Here is a 15,769-nt window from a genome sequence, read left to right on the forward strand (position 1 = left end):
ATATGAGAGTACTGTCAGTACTCTGACATGTGGTTCTGAGTAGGCAAGGACGCAAGTACTTGGATCTGAAGATGATACAGAGTGATCAAAACATTTAATTTAATGAAAAATGTGCAGCTGAGACGGAGCAATAAATCATAATTATCTTAATTATCTAAAGAGTTGGTAAATCTTTCAGGACAATCATGTGGACTATAGTGATTTAAAATTATTCCCATTATTGTAGGAGAGACTGGAAACCTCATCTTCTATCTTCCAAACTTCACAGAGGTTCTGCTGCGAAACTTGCGAGACTAGCACTCTGAAGAAAGGATATTTCGAAGACATGGCTTAGCCACAGCCTAGGGAATGTTTCCAGCATGAATGACACGAAGCACTGGCGGAAGTAAAGCTGTGAGGAGGGGTCGTGAATCGTGCTTGAGTAAAGGCATAGGTCTCGAGTTTGAATCCCGGTCCGGCAGTAGTTTAATCTGCTAGGAAGTTTCGTGTCAGCGCACACTCAACTGCAGTGCGAAAATTTCATTCTGGAAACAATCCCCTACGCTGTGGCTAAGCCATGTATCAGCAGTATCCTTTCTTCCGGTAGTGCCAGTCGCGCAAGTTTCGCAGGGGAATATCTGTGAAGTTTGGAAGGTAGGAGATCACGTATTGGTGTAAATAAAGCGGTGAGGACGGGTTGTGAGTCGTTGTTAGGTAGCTCAGTGATTGGTTATTCATGTACACTCCGCTGCAGAGTGAAAAATCCATTCTACTGCGCATTTGTCGCATATAAAAAAATGATGTCAGGGAATTACGTATTTGGGGGGGTGGGTGGGGGTGGAGGGTGAGGAAGTAAGATAATGTGACACCATCGCTTACCCCCGAACCCAACCCTGGATCCTCACCTGCTGGATTGGAGTATTTGGTTAGAGTCCACAACAGGAAATTCCTCTTAAAGAAACAAATCCGTAACAGTGTGACATACGAGTTATCAACTATTTTGCAATGGTAAGAATTATGATAATGGCGCTTTGTGATGTTACACAAATGAAGCCATGAGTTATTCAACGCGCATTTCATTAATCTGCCAGAGACGCCATAGAAATAGCTTTTCAAATACGAGAATGCAAGTGGCGTCTCGAGACAGTGGAGTGGGAGGGTGGGGTGGGGTTGGACAGGGTAAGGTAAGCTACTCACGTTGGGGAAGTAGCCGCGGCGGATGTCCATCCAGCAGTCGACGGTGCCCGTAGTCACCGGCACGGAGACCACCTCGAGCATGTCGACGACGAACGGCCGGAAGAGCACCGTCTTCTCCTGCAGGCTGGCCGTGGCGCACGACACCTTGCGAGCGATGTCCCACGCCTCCTGCGAACACAGCCACGGGCACCCGTCGCCATTTATAACTGCCACCCTGTCCCCAAATCATGATGATGGTGACGATTGTTTTTAGGTGTCAAACTGCCGGGTTATCAGCACCCTTGCATAGAACAAAACAACAGTAACAACACAAGAACGCAAATCACAGGTTTTAAAATAGAATACTGACGTACATCAAGAGCTCAGACGGCAAGCCAGTGCTAAACAAAGAAGGGTAAGCAGAAAGGTGGAAAAATGTGTAGAACGGCCATAAAAGGAAAATGAAATTGAAGATAGAAAGGATATAAAGATGAGATATGATATTGCGAGAAGAATTTGAGAGAGCTGTGGAAGACCTAAGTCCAAAAAAGACCCCTGGAGTAGACTGATATCCAAGCGAGAATAGCACTGGTGACAAATTCCTCGGTACGATTGAAACATAGGACGGTTGAAATAAAGTAAATATCTCTGTAGGGATTGGGGGGTGTAATGGGACAACGAAGCGGGCGACAGGGCTGGACACGAATCTCATTGTTGCGCCGCACCCTGCGCACTGTCGTCACGTACAGTAGGCTCTATTGTATTTTAATAGCCAAAGGTTAAGTATTTTTGGTCTGACATTTATGCTAATATTGTGTATTTTATACAACTCAAAATATTGAATGTCTGTGACTTTTATGTAGCTTGTAGAGTTCGGAATAATGACTAATTTTAAAGTGTTATTATTACCACTAGTACTATAAACTGTTTTTTTTTTTTTGCCAAAGGTGGGGCTGGGGATGGTTGAACCAATTTTCGTGGGTACGGTTGAAACAGTCAGTATATTATTTTTGTTTTGTTTTGTAGATGCCTAGAGCTCGGGTGAGAAAGACATCCAGAGGGCAGATTGATTTGTCGAGGTATAAAGATGCATATGAAGAAACTCACTACGAAAAGCAGTGGACATGCCTGGAATAAACCACCGTTCTCTACTGAGATATATTCGAAAGAGAGGCTGGCCGCTGTGGCCGAGCGGTTCTAGTCGCTTCAGTCCGGAACCGCGCTGCTGCTACGGTCACAGTTTCGAATTCTGCCTCGGTCATGGATGTGTGTGATGTCCTTAGGTTAGTTAGGTTTAAATAGTTCCACTTCTAGGGGACTGAAGACCTCAGATGATAAGTCCCATAGTGCTTCGAGTCATTTGAATCGAAAGCGAGATGCGTCTGGTGAGAACAATGAAGGTATGGGATATAAAGCACACAACAGAGCTTTAAATGAAGAACAAGAGCAAGAATTATCAAAATATTTAATTCGATGTGCAGATATATATTTTGGACTATCTAAGAAAGAGGTGAGAAATTGGCTTACGAACTTACCATTAAGTATAATTTATCACGACCTCGAACTTGGTACGACAACGAAATGGCTGGTGAGGAATGGTTTCGGATGTTTATGAGACGAAGCGCTGAACTGTCCGGGCAAGCTACAAGCCTGTCCAGGGCGACTATCTTTAATAAAACTAAAGTCGAGGCTTTCTATGACAATTTGTCCATTGTCGTGGACCGTCATAATTTTGAACCGCAAGACACCGATGAAAGAGTCATTACAACCATTCAAAAACCAGATAGCAAGACATGGTGCTCGTCAAGTAGGTTCAGTAAATTCAGCTGAAAACTGTACTTCTGTGACAGTAAGTTTTACAGCAAACGCCATTGGCTATGGTATTCTTCCTTTCCTTATTTTTCCTCGAGTGCATTGCCACGACCATTTTGTTAGAGATGGGCCAGTAGGGTCTACTGGAACTGCAAATCCCTCTGGTTGGATGCAGGACGAATCGTACATGAATTTCCTGAAACATTTTAAGAAGCACGCAAATGTATCTCCGTCTCATAAAGTGTTACTCATACTTGGTAACCACTCCTCACATGTTCATATTAACGCACTGGACTTTTGCAAGGGCAATGGAATTCTCTTACTGTCCTTCCCTCCCAATTGCTCTCACAAACTCCAGCCACTTGATCGATCTCCATGTGGCCGTTTGAAGAAGGCTGTAAACTCGACCTGTGATGCGAGGATGCGAAGCCATCCACGAAAAACAGTATCGATTTACGACGTTCCGGGGATTGTAGCGTGTGCTATGCCCCTCGCTCTGACATCTTCCAACGTTCAAGCCGGCTTTCACAAAACGGGAATTTACCCTTACAACCGGTAGCTGTTTACTGAGCTCGATTTTTCTCCCGTCTTTGTAACAGATAGAACTAATTCCGAAAATACAGCTGAGTCAGCAGTAGCAGAGACAACGGTTCAACAACTGGCTATCAATAACTCACCTGTTCCGACAATCCAGCAAGAAAACGTTGATGAACGTCAAGAAACTTTGACTAGCGCTACACCACTTAGACTTTGCAGCAGCATTATTATCCAAGAAAATTCATTGAGACCGTCTACTAGTGCACAAGCAATTTCTAATGAAGTATTGTATTTACACGGGAAGCAGTAAGGCCATTACCGAAGGCTCCCCCGAGGAAATGTGATAGGCCTAAATGGCGAAAAAATAGAAAGTCTACAATTTACACTGATACACCAGAGAAATAAGAGATAAGAAAAGAACGTGAAGCAAGGGTGAAACGGACCACGGCTAAGAAATTATCTTATAAGACTGGATGAAGGAAAAAGTAAAAAAGTATTTCAAAACGAAAAAAATAATACTCAGCAAGAAATGTCATCAGAAGAGGAAGAATGCTACTGTATTGTTTGTTTACCAACATATTCAGAGAGCAGATCACGAGAAAGGTGGTGGATTCAGTGCACCACGTGTAAACAGTGGGCCCACGAAGAATGCACAGAAGGTGTTCTTAACTTTGTTTGCAACAACTGTGACTTACTTTACTCAGATTGATCCATAGGCTAAATGTTTAATTGATTCAAGAAATGTTCGCTTTTAATTTATTCTGTAGGCTATGTTTATTTGATTGATGAAATGTTTTATTCTATTATTTAGAAATATCTTTATAAGTATTAAAATCATTAAGACTGATTAATGTTGTCATATGGTGGCATAATTATGCATATAACTAGAAGTAATGGTAAATAAAACATGTTGGAATACTATATTTTGTATTATTTGCTTATGTATCAACTGACTCCAATCACTGTTTCAACCGCGCCTAGTATGGGGATCATTGAAACAAAACGGATTTTTTCTGATTTTGAATCTTTGTAAAAATTGCACCCCAGGAACAAGAGTGGTACAGCCGTTTCGTTGCTCTTTAATTTGACATATCACTATCGTCGATTGGTTTATAAACAACAAATAATATGAAGGTTAGGAGCCAAATCGTTTCAGTCGTACCCAGTACACCATACATACCGTTAAATGTATAGGACCGACTTTAAGTGGAATGAGTACATAAAACAAATGGTAGAAAAATGAGACGCTAGACTGTGATTCATAGGAAGATACTTAAGGAAGCGTAATTCATCGACAAAAGAAGTGGTTTACAAAACACTCTTTCGATCGATTCTTGAATATTGCTCATCACTCTGTCAACCTTACCAGGTAGGACTAATAAAAGAGGTAGAGAAGATCCAACGAAGAGCAGCGCGTTACGCCACAGGCTCTGTATGTCGGCGCGAGATCGTTACACAGATGCTCAACAAGCTAGAGTGGCAGACGCTACAAGAGGGGCGTTGTGCATCACGGCGCGGTTTGCTATTGAAATTCCGAGAGAGTACGTTCCGGGAAGAATCGAACAACATATTAATTCCTCCACATACGTCTCCCGAAATGACTGCAACAAGAAAATAAGAGAAATTAGAACTGATGCAGAAGTTTACAGACAATCATTCTTCCCATGCGCAGTTCACGAATGGAACAGGGAAGGGGGTATCAGATAGTGGTACGAGAAGTACACTGTGCCACACACTGTTAGATGATTCGCGGAGTATTGATGCAGATACAGACAATAATTTAAGACAAAAAAACGTTATATGGTGTGCAAAACTTACGAGAAAGGCAAAGTGTCCTCGGATTACAAAAAGAATTAATAAATGTAATTCCAAAAAAGGCAGTTGCTGACATGTGTGAATATTACCGAACTATCCGTTTAACAAGTTATAGTTGCACAATACTGGCACCAGTTATTTACAGAATACTGAAAAAAACTGGTGGAATCCAACCTTGGGGAAGATTGGTGTGGGTTAGGGAGAAATGCAGGAACATGCGAGTCAATATGACCCTAAGACTTATCTTAGAAGAAAAGAAGAAAGCAAAACTTATGTTTATAGCAACTCTATAAGGGAGATCAAAAATGTTTCCGTTTGAGGGCTTTGCTACGTCGTGTATGCAACGGAGCACGACTTCGATGAGAGTATACAAGCACCGATATGTAGGCAAAAGGTAGCATTTGTGCCTTTCCGATGTGTGTGCGGTAAACGCGGAAATGTGAACTATATCGACGTTTTTATCGAATGCATCCAAAAAGTACTAACGTGTTATTCTTTTCTTAGCTGCCGAAGGGCAAGCACCTGTAGGCATCTATCGGAGAATGAAAAACGTGTATGGGGCAGCATGTCTGTCGAAAGCCACTGTTGTGAAATGGTGCGCCAACGGGTGCTGCTGCTTCACGATAACGCACGTCCCCATATCGCAAACGTCGTAACTGTAGAAGGGAAGCCAACTAAAGTGGGAGACACTCGAGCACCCGCGCTGTAGTACTGATCTCTCCCCATCAGATTATCAAGCTTTCGGTCCCTTAAAAGATGCATGAAGATGTGCAGCAAGCAGTTACTAATTTCTTCACGAAGCAGGACACAGTGTTTTACCAAACGGGTATTTTCAACATGATGCGTCCGTGGGATAATTGCCTCAGTGCTCACGGCGGTTTCGCCTGATTACCACACCGATTCTGGACAGCACGGCCTTCGAACAGAAACTCCTTGATCGCCCCATGTAGATTTAGATAAAGCTTTTGACAATTTCGATTGAACTAGATTGTTAGAAATTCTGAAGCCAGCAGGATTAAAGAACAGAGAAAGAAACCTTATCTACAACTTGTACAGAAACCGGGCTGCAGTTATGTCATTCGAAGGGCAAGCAATAATTGACAAGGGAGTGAGACAGAGTTGTTGCCAAACCCCGATGTTATTAAATCTGTACATTGAGTAGGCTGTAGAAGAGACCAAGGAGATATCTGGAAAGGATATTGAAATTCTGGGGAAAAAATAAACACTTTGAGTATTTATGGATGGAAAATAAACAAACTCCGTTTTTGATTTACTAATACGATATTAATAGTACAAAGACAGAGTATGTTTGTTTTTAAACATCAGATATGAAATTTTTCTACTTCTACATATACGTTTGCACTCCGCAAGCCACATTATGGCGTGGCGGAGGTACTTTGATTACCACTTCATTTCTCCCTTTCCTGTTCCAGTCGCGAATTATTCGCGGGGACAGTGAATATTTGTAAGCCTTGCTGTAAGCTCGAATCTCTCAGATATTGCGTCCATACTCTTTTCTCGACATACAAGTTGAGGAATTAACACAGAATGTTAATCACTTTAAAACTATATTAGATATTAACAAATGTTTTTCAACATGTGATAAGGGAACTCATAAAGTTTCTTTTTTACCTTCTAAGTGACGTAATTCTGATATGCTAGGCAAGAACAACATAAATAATGACTTTTTCGAAAAGATTTGTTTCCCCAATGAGGCAACGTTTCGCGTATCCGGGAAACCAATCATCATAGTGTTCATACATAGGGTTCACAGCATCCTCATGTTACACGGGAAATGGAAAGAGATAGTCCCATGGTCAGTGTCTGGTGCAGACTAATGCACAATTGTATCGCCGGTCTCTTCTTTTTCATCGAGTCTGCTGTCAGTGCTGGTATTTACCAGGACATGTTACAAGAGTTTGCAATTCCAACTAGACATTATCTGTGCCACTGAGGGTGCACATATTAATGTGTATAAATGAGGAAATAAAGCATTATGAGTTATCTTATCACGTGTTGAAAACCACTTGTTAATATCTAGCAGAGTTTTAAAGATATTAAAGTCTCAAGTTGTGAAGACAGTTTATGGGAACCCTGTATAATAACTGACTCTTCTAGGAACGTAAGCTTTCGGAATTTTAACAGTGAAACACACCTCGATGCAAAACGCATCTCTTTGGACTTCTGTCAATGGAATGTCATGAAGGTCTCCGAGATGCTTCTAAGCTTACAAAACGATCCTGTGACGAAACGCGCTGCTCTTCTTTAGCTCTTCTTCATTTCCTCTATCAGTCCTACAGATACGGATCCCAGACTGACAAGAAATATTCAGGCATTGGTCAAACGAGGGGTTTGTAAGCTACGTCCTTTCTCAGTGGGCTACATTTCCTGAGTGTTCTTTCAACGAATCTCTGTCTGTCATCTCCCTTACCTGCGATTAGTTTCATATGGCCGTTACAGTTTAAATCTCTACATACGCATGTTTTATGTATTTGACTGCTTCCAGTGATTGCTCTGCAATCCTGTTATCATACAGAAATGGACCTTCGTGCCTCGTTATTGAAGTATCTTACATCTGTTTATGTTAAGAACCAATTTCCAGTCCTTACACAAATTATCGTCGCTCAGCAGGTTTGCCTACATTTCGGTACAATTTTCTATTATCACGACTTCTCTCTATATAACAGCATCATCCGCGAAAGCCTCATGGAAATTCCAACGTTCTCCACTAGGTCATTTATATGCAGGAGATTCAGCTGCCCCTACCGATGGGTTTTATGCAACCTGCAAGACCTTCAAATACCACACGCAAGATTTTCATATTCTCTCGCTTACTACGGGCAAACTGTTAATGCTATATAAAAAGTGAACAAGAATTTTTTGTAGGAGATTTAATGTAGTTAAATTTTGTGCTAGATGCTGTTTTGCTGCTTGCCGTAATTTCGAATAATTCAAGAAAAACATACAAAAGTGACATTCAAATGAGTTTTTCTTGAATAACTCGAAAACTGTGGCCTCCAGAGAAAATGTATCCAAGTACAAAATTTAACTACAATAAATTGCCTACAAAAAGGTCCTGTTCATTTATTCTGTAGGACCAGTAGGTTGCCGAGCAGTTCTAGGCGCTTCAGCCTGGAACCGCACTACTGCTACGGTCGCATGTTCGAATCCTGCCTCGAGCATGGATGTGTGTGTGTCGTTAGGTTAATTAGGTTTAAGTAGTTCTAAGTCTAGGGGACTGATGACCTCAGATGTTAAGTCCCATAGTGCTTAGAGCCATTTGATTTGAACCAGTAGGTTGCGCGTAGCGAGCGAGAGAATATGAAAATCTCACTATGTTTTTTGAAGGTCTTGCGGGCTGAAAAAACACATAGGTAGCGTCAGCTGAATCATCCTGTATATTGTGGAAATTAACGGTCCTGTTGAGCTGTGCCACGAATCGATCGGTCTTGTCATGCTTTGAAGTGTACTCATCTTTGACCAGAGGGCGTGGCTGGCGGCCTGATTTGTCACACGGGAAGGGCCCACTGTATTGACTTTCGACCATCGAAGAGCGAGGTTGGCTGAGGAGCAGAGCCGGGAATGCGTCACAGTTTTACTCCGTGTTGACTCGAGTGGCCTCGTGTTCTGGGTCTGTGGATCGTCGCTGAAATTCGTCCTGGGACACGCGGGCTACGCTGGCCATGGGGACTTAGACGGGTGAGAGTAGAGCCAGCCCGGTGTTTATCGCCGTAACGGCGTTCTGGTGGGCAGCAGCTACCAGCTAAGGAGTTCTACCACTGGGGGAAAGCGGCACTTGCACCGGCGTCAATCTGTGTTCTCTAGCAGCTCGTCGAAACTTTCCCTGTGGTTAATTCATTGTGGCCTTGGGGCAAGACAGTTTTCTGTGCGACCTATTCTTTTAATCTTTTCAGTGGCTTTAATCAGTGGTGCTTGTATTACCTTCCTCGTGTTACTGACTGGTATACATTGGTTTTTCGCGGTCGGACAAGCGTGTTTTAGACCGTTAAATTTGCTTGTGGTGCAACTCAACCTCCCTTGAAGTGTACTTCTCGTTCCTATAATTATTTTTTTAAGAACCGTTCCCTTCTAATTGTATGATTTGTAAAAGAATTCTGTAATGCATTCCCCAGTTTTGCTTCATCTATGTGGGCTATTCCATCTGTGCAACTTGTGACATAGGGTGGGTGAATTCCACTCCCTTCCTGTGTGCGCTGATGGACGCTGTCATTCTTTCTTGGCTCTGTAACTCATTCTTAATACGACGAAGCAGTTGGGCGCATCCCGGCTCTTGTTTACTGCCATGTCATGCGAGTTGTTTGAGCTTATATACACTATGTGATCAAAAGTATCCGGACACCTGGCTGAAAATGACTTACAAGTTCGTGGCGCCTTCCATTGGTAATGCTGGAATTCAGTATGGTGTTGGTCCACCCTTAGACTTGATGACAGCTTCCACTCTCGCAGGCATACGTTCAGGCAGGTGGCGGAAGGTTTCTTGGGGAATGGCAGCCCGTTCTTCACGGAGTGCTGCACTGCGGAGAGGTAACGATGTCGGTCGGTAAGGCCTGGCATGAAGTCGGCGTTCCAAAACATCCCAAAGGTGTTCTACAGGATTCAGGTCAGTACTCTGTGCAGCCAGTGCATTCCAGAGATGTTATTGTCGTGTAATCACTCCGCCACAGGCCGTGCATTATGAACAGGTGTCGATCTTGTTGAAAGATGCAGTCGCCATCGCCGAATTCTCTTCAACTTGGGAAGCAAGAAGGTGCTTGAAACATCAATGTAGGCCTGCGCTGTGATAGTGCCTCGTAAAATAGCAAAACAACAAGAGGTGCAAGCCCCCTCCATGAAAGACACGACCATACCATAACATCACCACCTCCGAATTTTTCTGTTGGCACTACACACGGTGGCAGATGACTTTCACCGGGCATTCGCCACTGCCACACTCTGCCATCGGATCGCCATATTGTGTACCATGATTCGTCACTCCACAAAACATTTTTCCACTGTTAAATCGTCCAATGTTTATGCTCCTTACACCAAGCGAGGCGTCGTTTGGCATTTACCGGCTTGATGTGTGGCTTATGAGCAACCGCTCGACCGTGACATCCAAGTTTTCTCACCTCTCGCCTAACTGTCATAGTACTTGCAGTGGATCCTGATGCAGTTTGGAATACCTGTGTGATGCGTCTTGATCCGTAGTGGCTGGAGGATTAACATGGTGTTTGTCCTTTCGGACATATCCGATAATTAAGGTGATGATGGCCAATGACACCTTCAGTGCAGATCTACATCAAGGTCGAACTCTTACGGGTATCGGCGAGATGCCACGAGTAATGAGGACAACGAGCAGGGACACTACATCGGTAGTGTGTGGATACGCCGAGAATTTGGGTCTGACGGGAGGCGTACTGGGCAGTCCGTGCAGCTGCAATGACCACTGTGTCCGGATGGCTCAGTGGCACACAATCTACCTAATAAGGAGGAGACGCGGGTTCGAATCCCATTCCGGCACAAATTTCCAACTTTCCCCATTGATTTCAATCATTTCCCACTCCCAGCCAATGTCGGAAATTTCCTTGTGTCTTAATTCGTAATGGCTGCTGGATCAAAATGGTGTCTGTTGTTTCGAGATGTCCGAAAGATCAGACAACTTATATATATACCCCCCCCCCCCCCCGCCCCCGCCCCCTGCAAGACAACCGAGTGGTAGGCTGCGTTTCACCTGTATCACTCCATTTGGACACGCTCGAAGATACTTTAGCGTCTGGAGATTTCTCTTCTTTCAGAATGACACATTGTGTTCTGTTTGCTAGAAACTTCCTCAGTCCAGTCACACAGCTAATCCGATATTCCGTACGCTCGTATTTTGTTCATTAGGCGGCAGTGCAGAACTGTATCGAATGCCTTCCGGAAGTCAAGAAACACAGCACAACCTGGACGCCGGTACCTATTACTTTCTGGGTCTCGTGAGTGAACAGAACGAGATCGGTTTATGGCTGTCGTTGTTTTTGAAACCCGTGTTGATTCCTATAGAAGAGATTTTCCTTCTTCAGAAATGTCTTCATAGTCGAGGAAAAAATAGGTTCCAGAATTATACAACAGACCGCTTTCAGAAATGTAGACCTACCGTTTTGTGCGTGTGTTCGACGACCCTTATTGAAAACGGGAATGAGTTGCCCTTTTTTCCATTCAGTCCTACAGTGACTTACGGTAAACCGCCGTCAGAAGATGACGAAGTTGTTTCGTATACTTTATGTAGTATCGTGTTGTTAACACATCACATCAAGTGGCCTTTCATCTGTTGGAAGATTACAGTTCATTCCTATCCCATGCCCATTTGTCATTTTTGTGTTTGTGCTACGATTTGATACTGTACGATCTTCCTCAGCGAAACAGTTTTGAAAAAAGGCGTTTACTTTTTCGGCCTTCTCTCTGTCAGTTTCGATGCCATTATGGCCACAGAGTGTCTTTACAGATGGCTTCGATCTGTCTATTAATTTAATATGAAACGAAAACTTCTGAGGATTTTGTGTGCAGTCGTTAGGTAGGATTTTCCTTTGGAGCTGGTTGAGTGTTCCATGCATGGATCTCCTTACGCTAATTTTGGTTTCACGATAAAATCTTCCGGACATTATTATGGGAAGAGGACCAGGCAACATATAAAACACTAAAACTTGCACCACACTCATCTACATAAACGTGGTGTATCGATATTGTAGGTTTCATTGTCCTCTTAGACAATATGTTATGTAAGCTCTGCGGAATTTTTAGGGGGACGTAATAAAAATTACCTCGCGATCTGAATGCCAGGGAGTTGCACCAAAATTAAAAGAACCGTCCAATCATACACTGAAACAGAATGGAAGTGGAAATGGTTGGCGGACCTTTCTAAGGAACTGGCTTCATATTCGTCGGAAGAGGTTTAAGAACTCCACAGAAAACTTAAGTGAGGACGACTGAATGAAAATTTGAGCCTCGCTGACATCGGATACGACTTCAGGGTCATTTACTCTGTCACTTACTATGCAGAGATCACGAATCCTACGTTGTCAGCGACTTCTTACGACCTTCACGCTACTTCAGCGCAATTTGAGACGCCTGATGCGAGACTGGATGCGATTGAATTGTTTATTCCCCTTTACATCGTCTTGTTTATTTCCTGAACGAAGCAGGCGGCGATCTTCAGGATTACGCGATGTCACGGTGAGGTAACAGTGAGTTTCACAGTTACAGGCGGCAGCTGACTCGTATTTGTGGGTAAGGCAGACGCTGCGTTGTCCGCCCGTCTGGCGAAGCGAGGCATAACGGCGGTCACTTTTTCTGGAGGAACGAGTTTCAATTCGTCGTACCGTCATCATAACTTAAATCTTAAAAGCGCAGGTTTGCATACATTCTATTTCCTCGCTCTGTGAACGTTATTGCCTCATCACTTTTACAATACCTCACGTATCTTTAAAGTCCATAGTCATCTGACCACCACACCAGAAGAACTAGTTCCCATCAGAGAACAATCCTTCCTATGCCGCTCCATCACACAGCCGCATTCTCTAAATTCTTTTTCTGTAGCAGAAACTCGACTTTGGAATAATATCTCACAATATCAAAAAACTGCATCTCATCTTCAACTCCCAGTGACAATTATTAATCAGTTTGCTAAAATAAGAGTAATATCTGTACTTGTTTTCAAACACCGCTTCAGAACCCGGTCTAGCATTCCAGATTAAGGTTTTCGATAGTTTACCTAAATCACTTAAGGCAAATGCTTGGTTGGTTCCTGTGAAAGGTTAAACCGATATACATGGAGGTGACAAAAGTCATACGATACATCCTAATATCGTGTCGAGCCTCCTTTTACCCGGCGTAGTGCAGAGAATCGACGTGGCATGGACTCAACAAGTCGTTGGAAGTCCCTTGCAGAAATACTTAACCATTATGCCCCTACAGCCATCGATAATTGCCAAAGTGTTAACCGGTGCAGGATTTTGTGCACGAACTGACCTCTCGATCATGTCCCGTAAAGGTTTGATGGGATTCAAGTCTGGTGACCTGGGCGGCCAAGTCATTCGTCGAAATTTCCAGAATGTTCTTGAAACTAACAGGGAACATTTGTGGTCCGGTGACATGTTGCAGTGTCATCCACAAAAATTCCATCGTTATTTTGAACAAGAAGTCCATAAATGACTGAAAATGGTCTCCTAGAAGCCCAACGTAGCCATTTCAAGTCAATAATCGGTTCAGTTGAACCAGAGGATCCAGTCGATCCCATGTAAACAAAGCCCACACCATTTTGGAGCCACCACCAGCTTTCACAGTACCTTGTTGACAACCTGGGCCCATGGCGCCGTGTAGTCTCCGCCGCATTCGAGCCCTGTTATCAGCTTTCATTAACTGAAATCAGATCTCATCTGATTAGTCCACTATTTTCCAGGGGTCCAACCGATACGCTCACGAGCCCAGGAGAGGCGCTGCACCAAAGGCACTTGCGTCCGTCGTCTGCTGCCATAGCCAATTAAAGCCAAATTCCTCCGCACTGTCCTGACAGATACATTCGTCGTACGTCACACACTGATTTCTGCGGTTATTTCACGCAGTGTTGCTTGTCTGTTAGCACTGACAACTCTATGCAAATGCCGCTGCTCTCGGTCGTTAAATGGAGGCCGTCGGCCACTGCGTTGTCCGTGGTGAGAGGTAATGCATGAAATTTCGTCTTCTTAGCACATTCTTTACACTGTGGATCTCAGAAAATTCAATATCCTAACGATTTCCGAAATGGAAATTACCATTCCGCCCGCGTTCGAAGTCTGTTAATTCACGTCGTCCGACCATAATTACGTCGGACACCATTTCACATGAATCACCCGAGTACAAATGACAGCTACACCATGCACTGCCATTTTATACCTTGCGTCCGCGATACTACCGCCATCTACAAGTGTGGATATCGCTATCCATGACTTTTGTCACGCAGTGTACTTTCCTATCGTTCTCCAATCTGAGCTTCTGCTCTGCCTCTGAGTGCCACGGAGCGGGATGTTATACCCTCCTCCCTTCTGTCTTCTGACATAACTTTTACTCTGCTACTACTAAGTAACCCCCTTTCCCACCAGAGCTTTCCTAATTGCCAAAGTCTGTAGCTGGGGCAGACCACCTTAATTTCTCTCTATTAAAGCTCGCTAGCTGATACGGTGTGTTCAAAAAGTCTCTCCGCAGTGCCGTATGATTGTCAGCCGCGCGTGCCGTATGAATGTGCCCCAACATTCCACCGTTTCGTTTATATCAGCCAGCGTCAGTAGTATCGTTGGGGTGTGTCGTTACGTGTTGGCGTGAACGTTAAGTTTAGCTCCTTTGTTCGTTTGTTTCGTTTTTGTCACTGTTAAAGTGCCAACCATTGAAGAACGTGTGATTTCAGTCGAACAAGTGTTCATAGCTGGCGGTGAATATACAGTTTCAGTTCGTCAAACATTTAATTCAGTTTTCCCGTAGACAACACTCCCACATCGTGATACTGTGCGAGATTTGATTAACAAATTTCGAAGTACGGGTTCGGTGACAGATGCACCGAGAAGTGGTCGTCCTAGCATTTTGTCTGAGGATAAACTACTCGATATTTCCTATAAAATGTCCATGAGTCCGTACAAGTCAGTAAGAAAACTAGCCCAGGAAATCGATGTTAGAGTTGGAACGGCCCACACAGCTGTAAGGAAAAAATTAGAACTTTTCCCATACAAAGTGACAGCCGTGCAAGAACTGAAAAATACTGATCATGGCAAGAGACTGCGTTATTGTCAATGGTTCAAAAATTTCGTTCAACAAAATGGAAGGGATATTCTTAATGATACGTTTTTCACTGATGAGGGGTGGTTTCATTTATCCGGGTACATGAACTCGCAAAATTCTCGTATGTGGAGTATTGCAAATCCACTGTGTATTCATTCTGTGAAAATAGGAGTTTGGATTGCAATTTCTAGACGTCGGATTGTGAGTCCCATATTTTTCAACGAAACAATAAACACACAACGATACTGCAGTGATATTCTGTACCGATTCATAGGAGAACTTGTTTTAAGTAAAGTACTGAACGGTTATTTTCAACAAGATGGTGCAACCGTGCATACAGCTCGCGTTTCAATGTCACTGCTTGCTGATGTTTTTGGTGATCGCATAATTTCACAGGGACTTTGGCCTTCACGATCGCCTGACCTAACACCACCTGACTTTTTCTTCTGGGGTGCAACAAAGGCAGCTGTCTGTAAAACCCGTCCAAAATCCATCGATGAATTGAAAACTGCAATATCCACTTTCACTGCTTCTGTTACAGAAGAAATGTTACAGCTTGTGTTTGGAAACATGAGTAGACGAATTGAATTGTGTATTCAACGACAGGGGGGACACTTTCAACATTTAATGTGAAAATTTGTAAGTACAAATGAATATTGAATAA

General features: G+C 43.4%; 1 protein-coding gene across 1 annotated transcript in view; it reads right to left on the reverse strand.

Annotated features, from left to right (window-relative positions):
• The window catches only part of LOC126095560 (mucin-2-like), a 155,396-nt gene that overhangs the window by 58,846 nt on the left and 80,781 nt on the right, over positions 1–15,769 (reverse strand). The window contains exon 4 of the mRNA XM_049910338.1: positions 1,177–1,344. Coding sequence (XP_049766295.1) covers positions 1,177–1,344 — 168 coding nt within the window. The remainder of the gene's footprint in view (positions 1–1,176; positions 1,345–15,769) is intronic.

Source organism: Schistocerca cancellata, chromosome 8 (assembly GCF_023864275.1).
Source record: "Schistocerca cancellata isolate TAMUIC-IGC-003103 chromosome 8, iqSchCanc2.1, whole genome shotgun sequence".
In the NCBI taxonomy this organism is placed as follows: domain Eukaryota; kingdom Metazoa; phylum Arthropoda; class Insecta; order Orthoptera; family Acrididae; genus Schistocerca; species Schistocerca cancellata.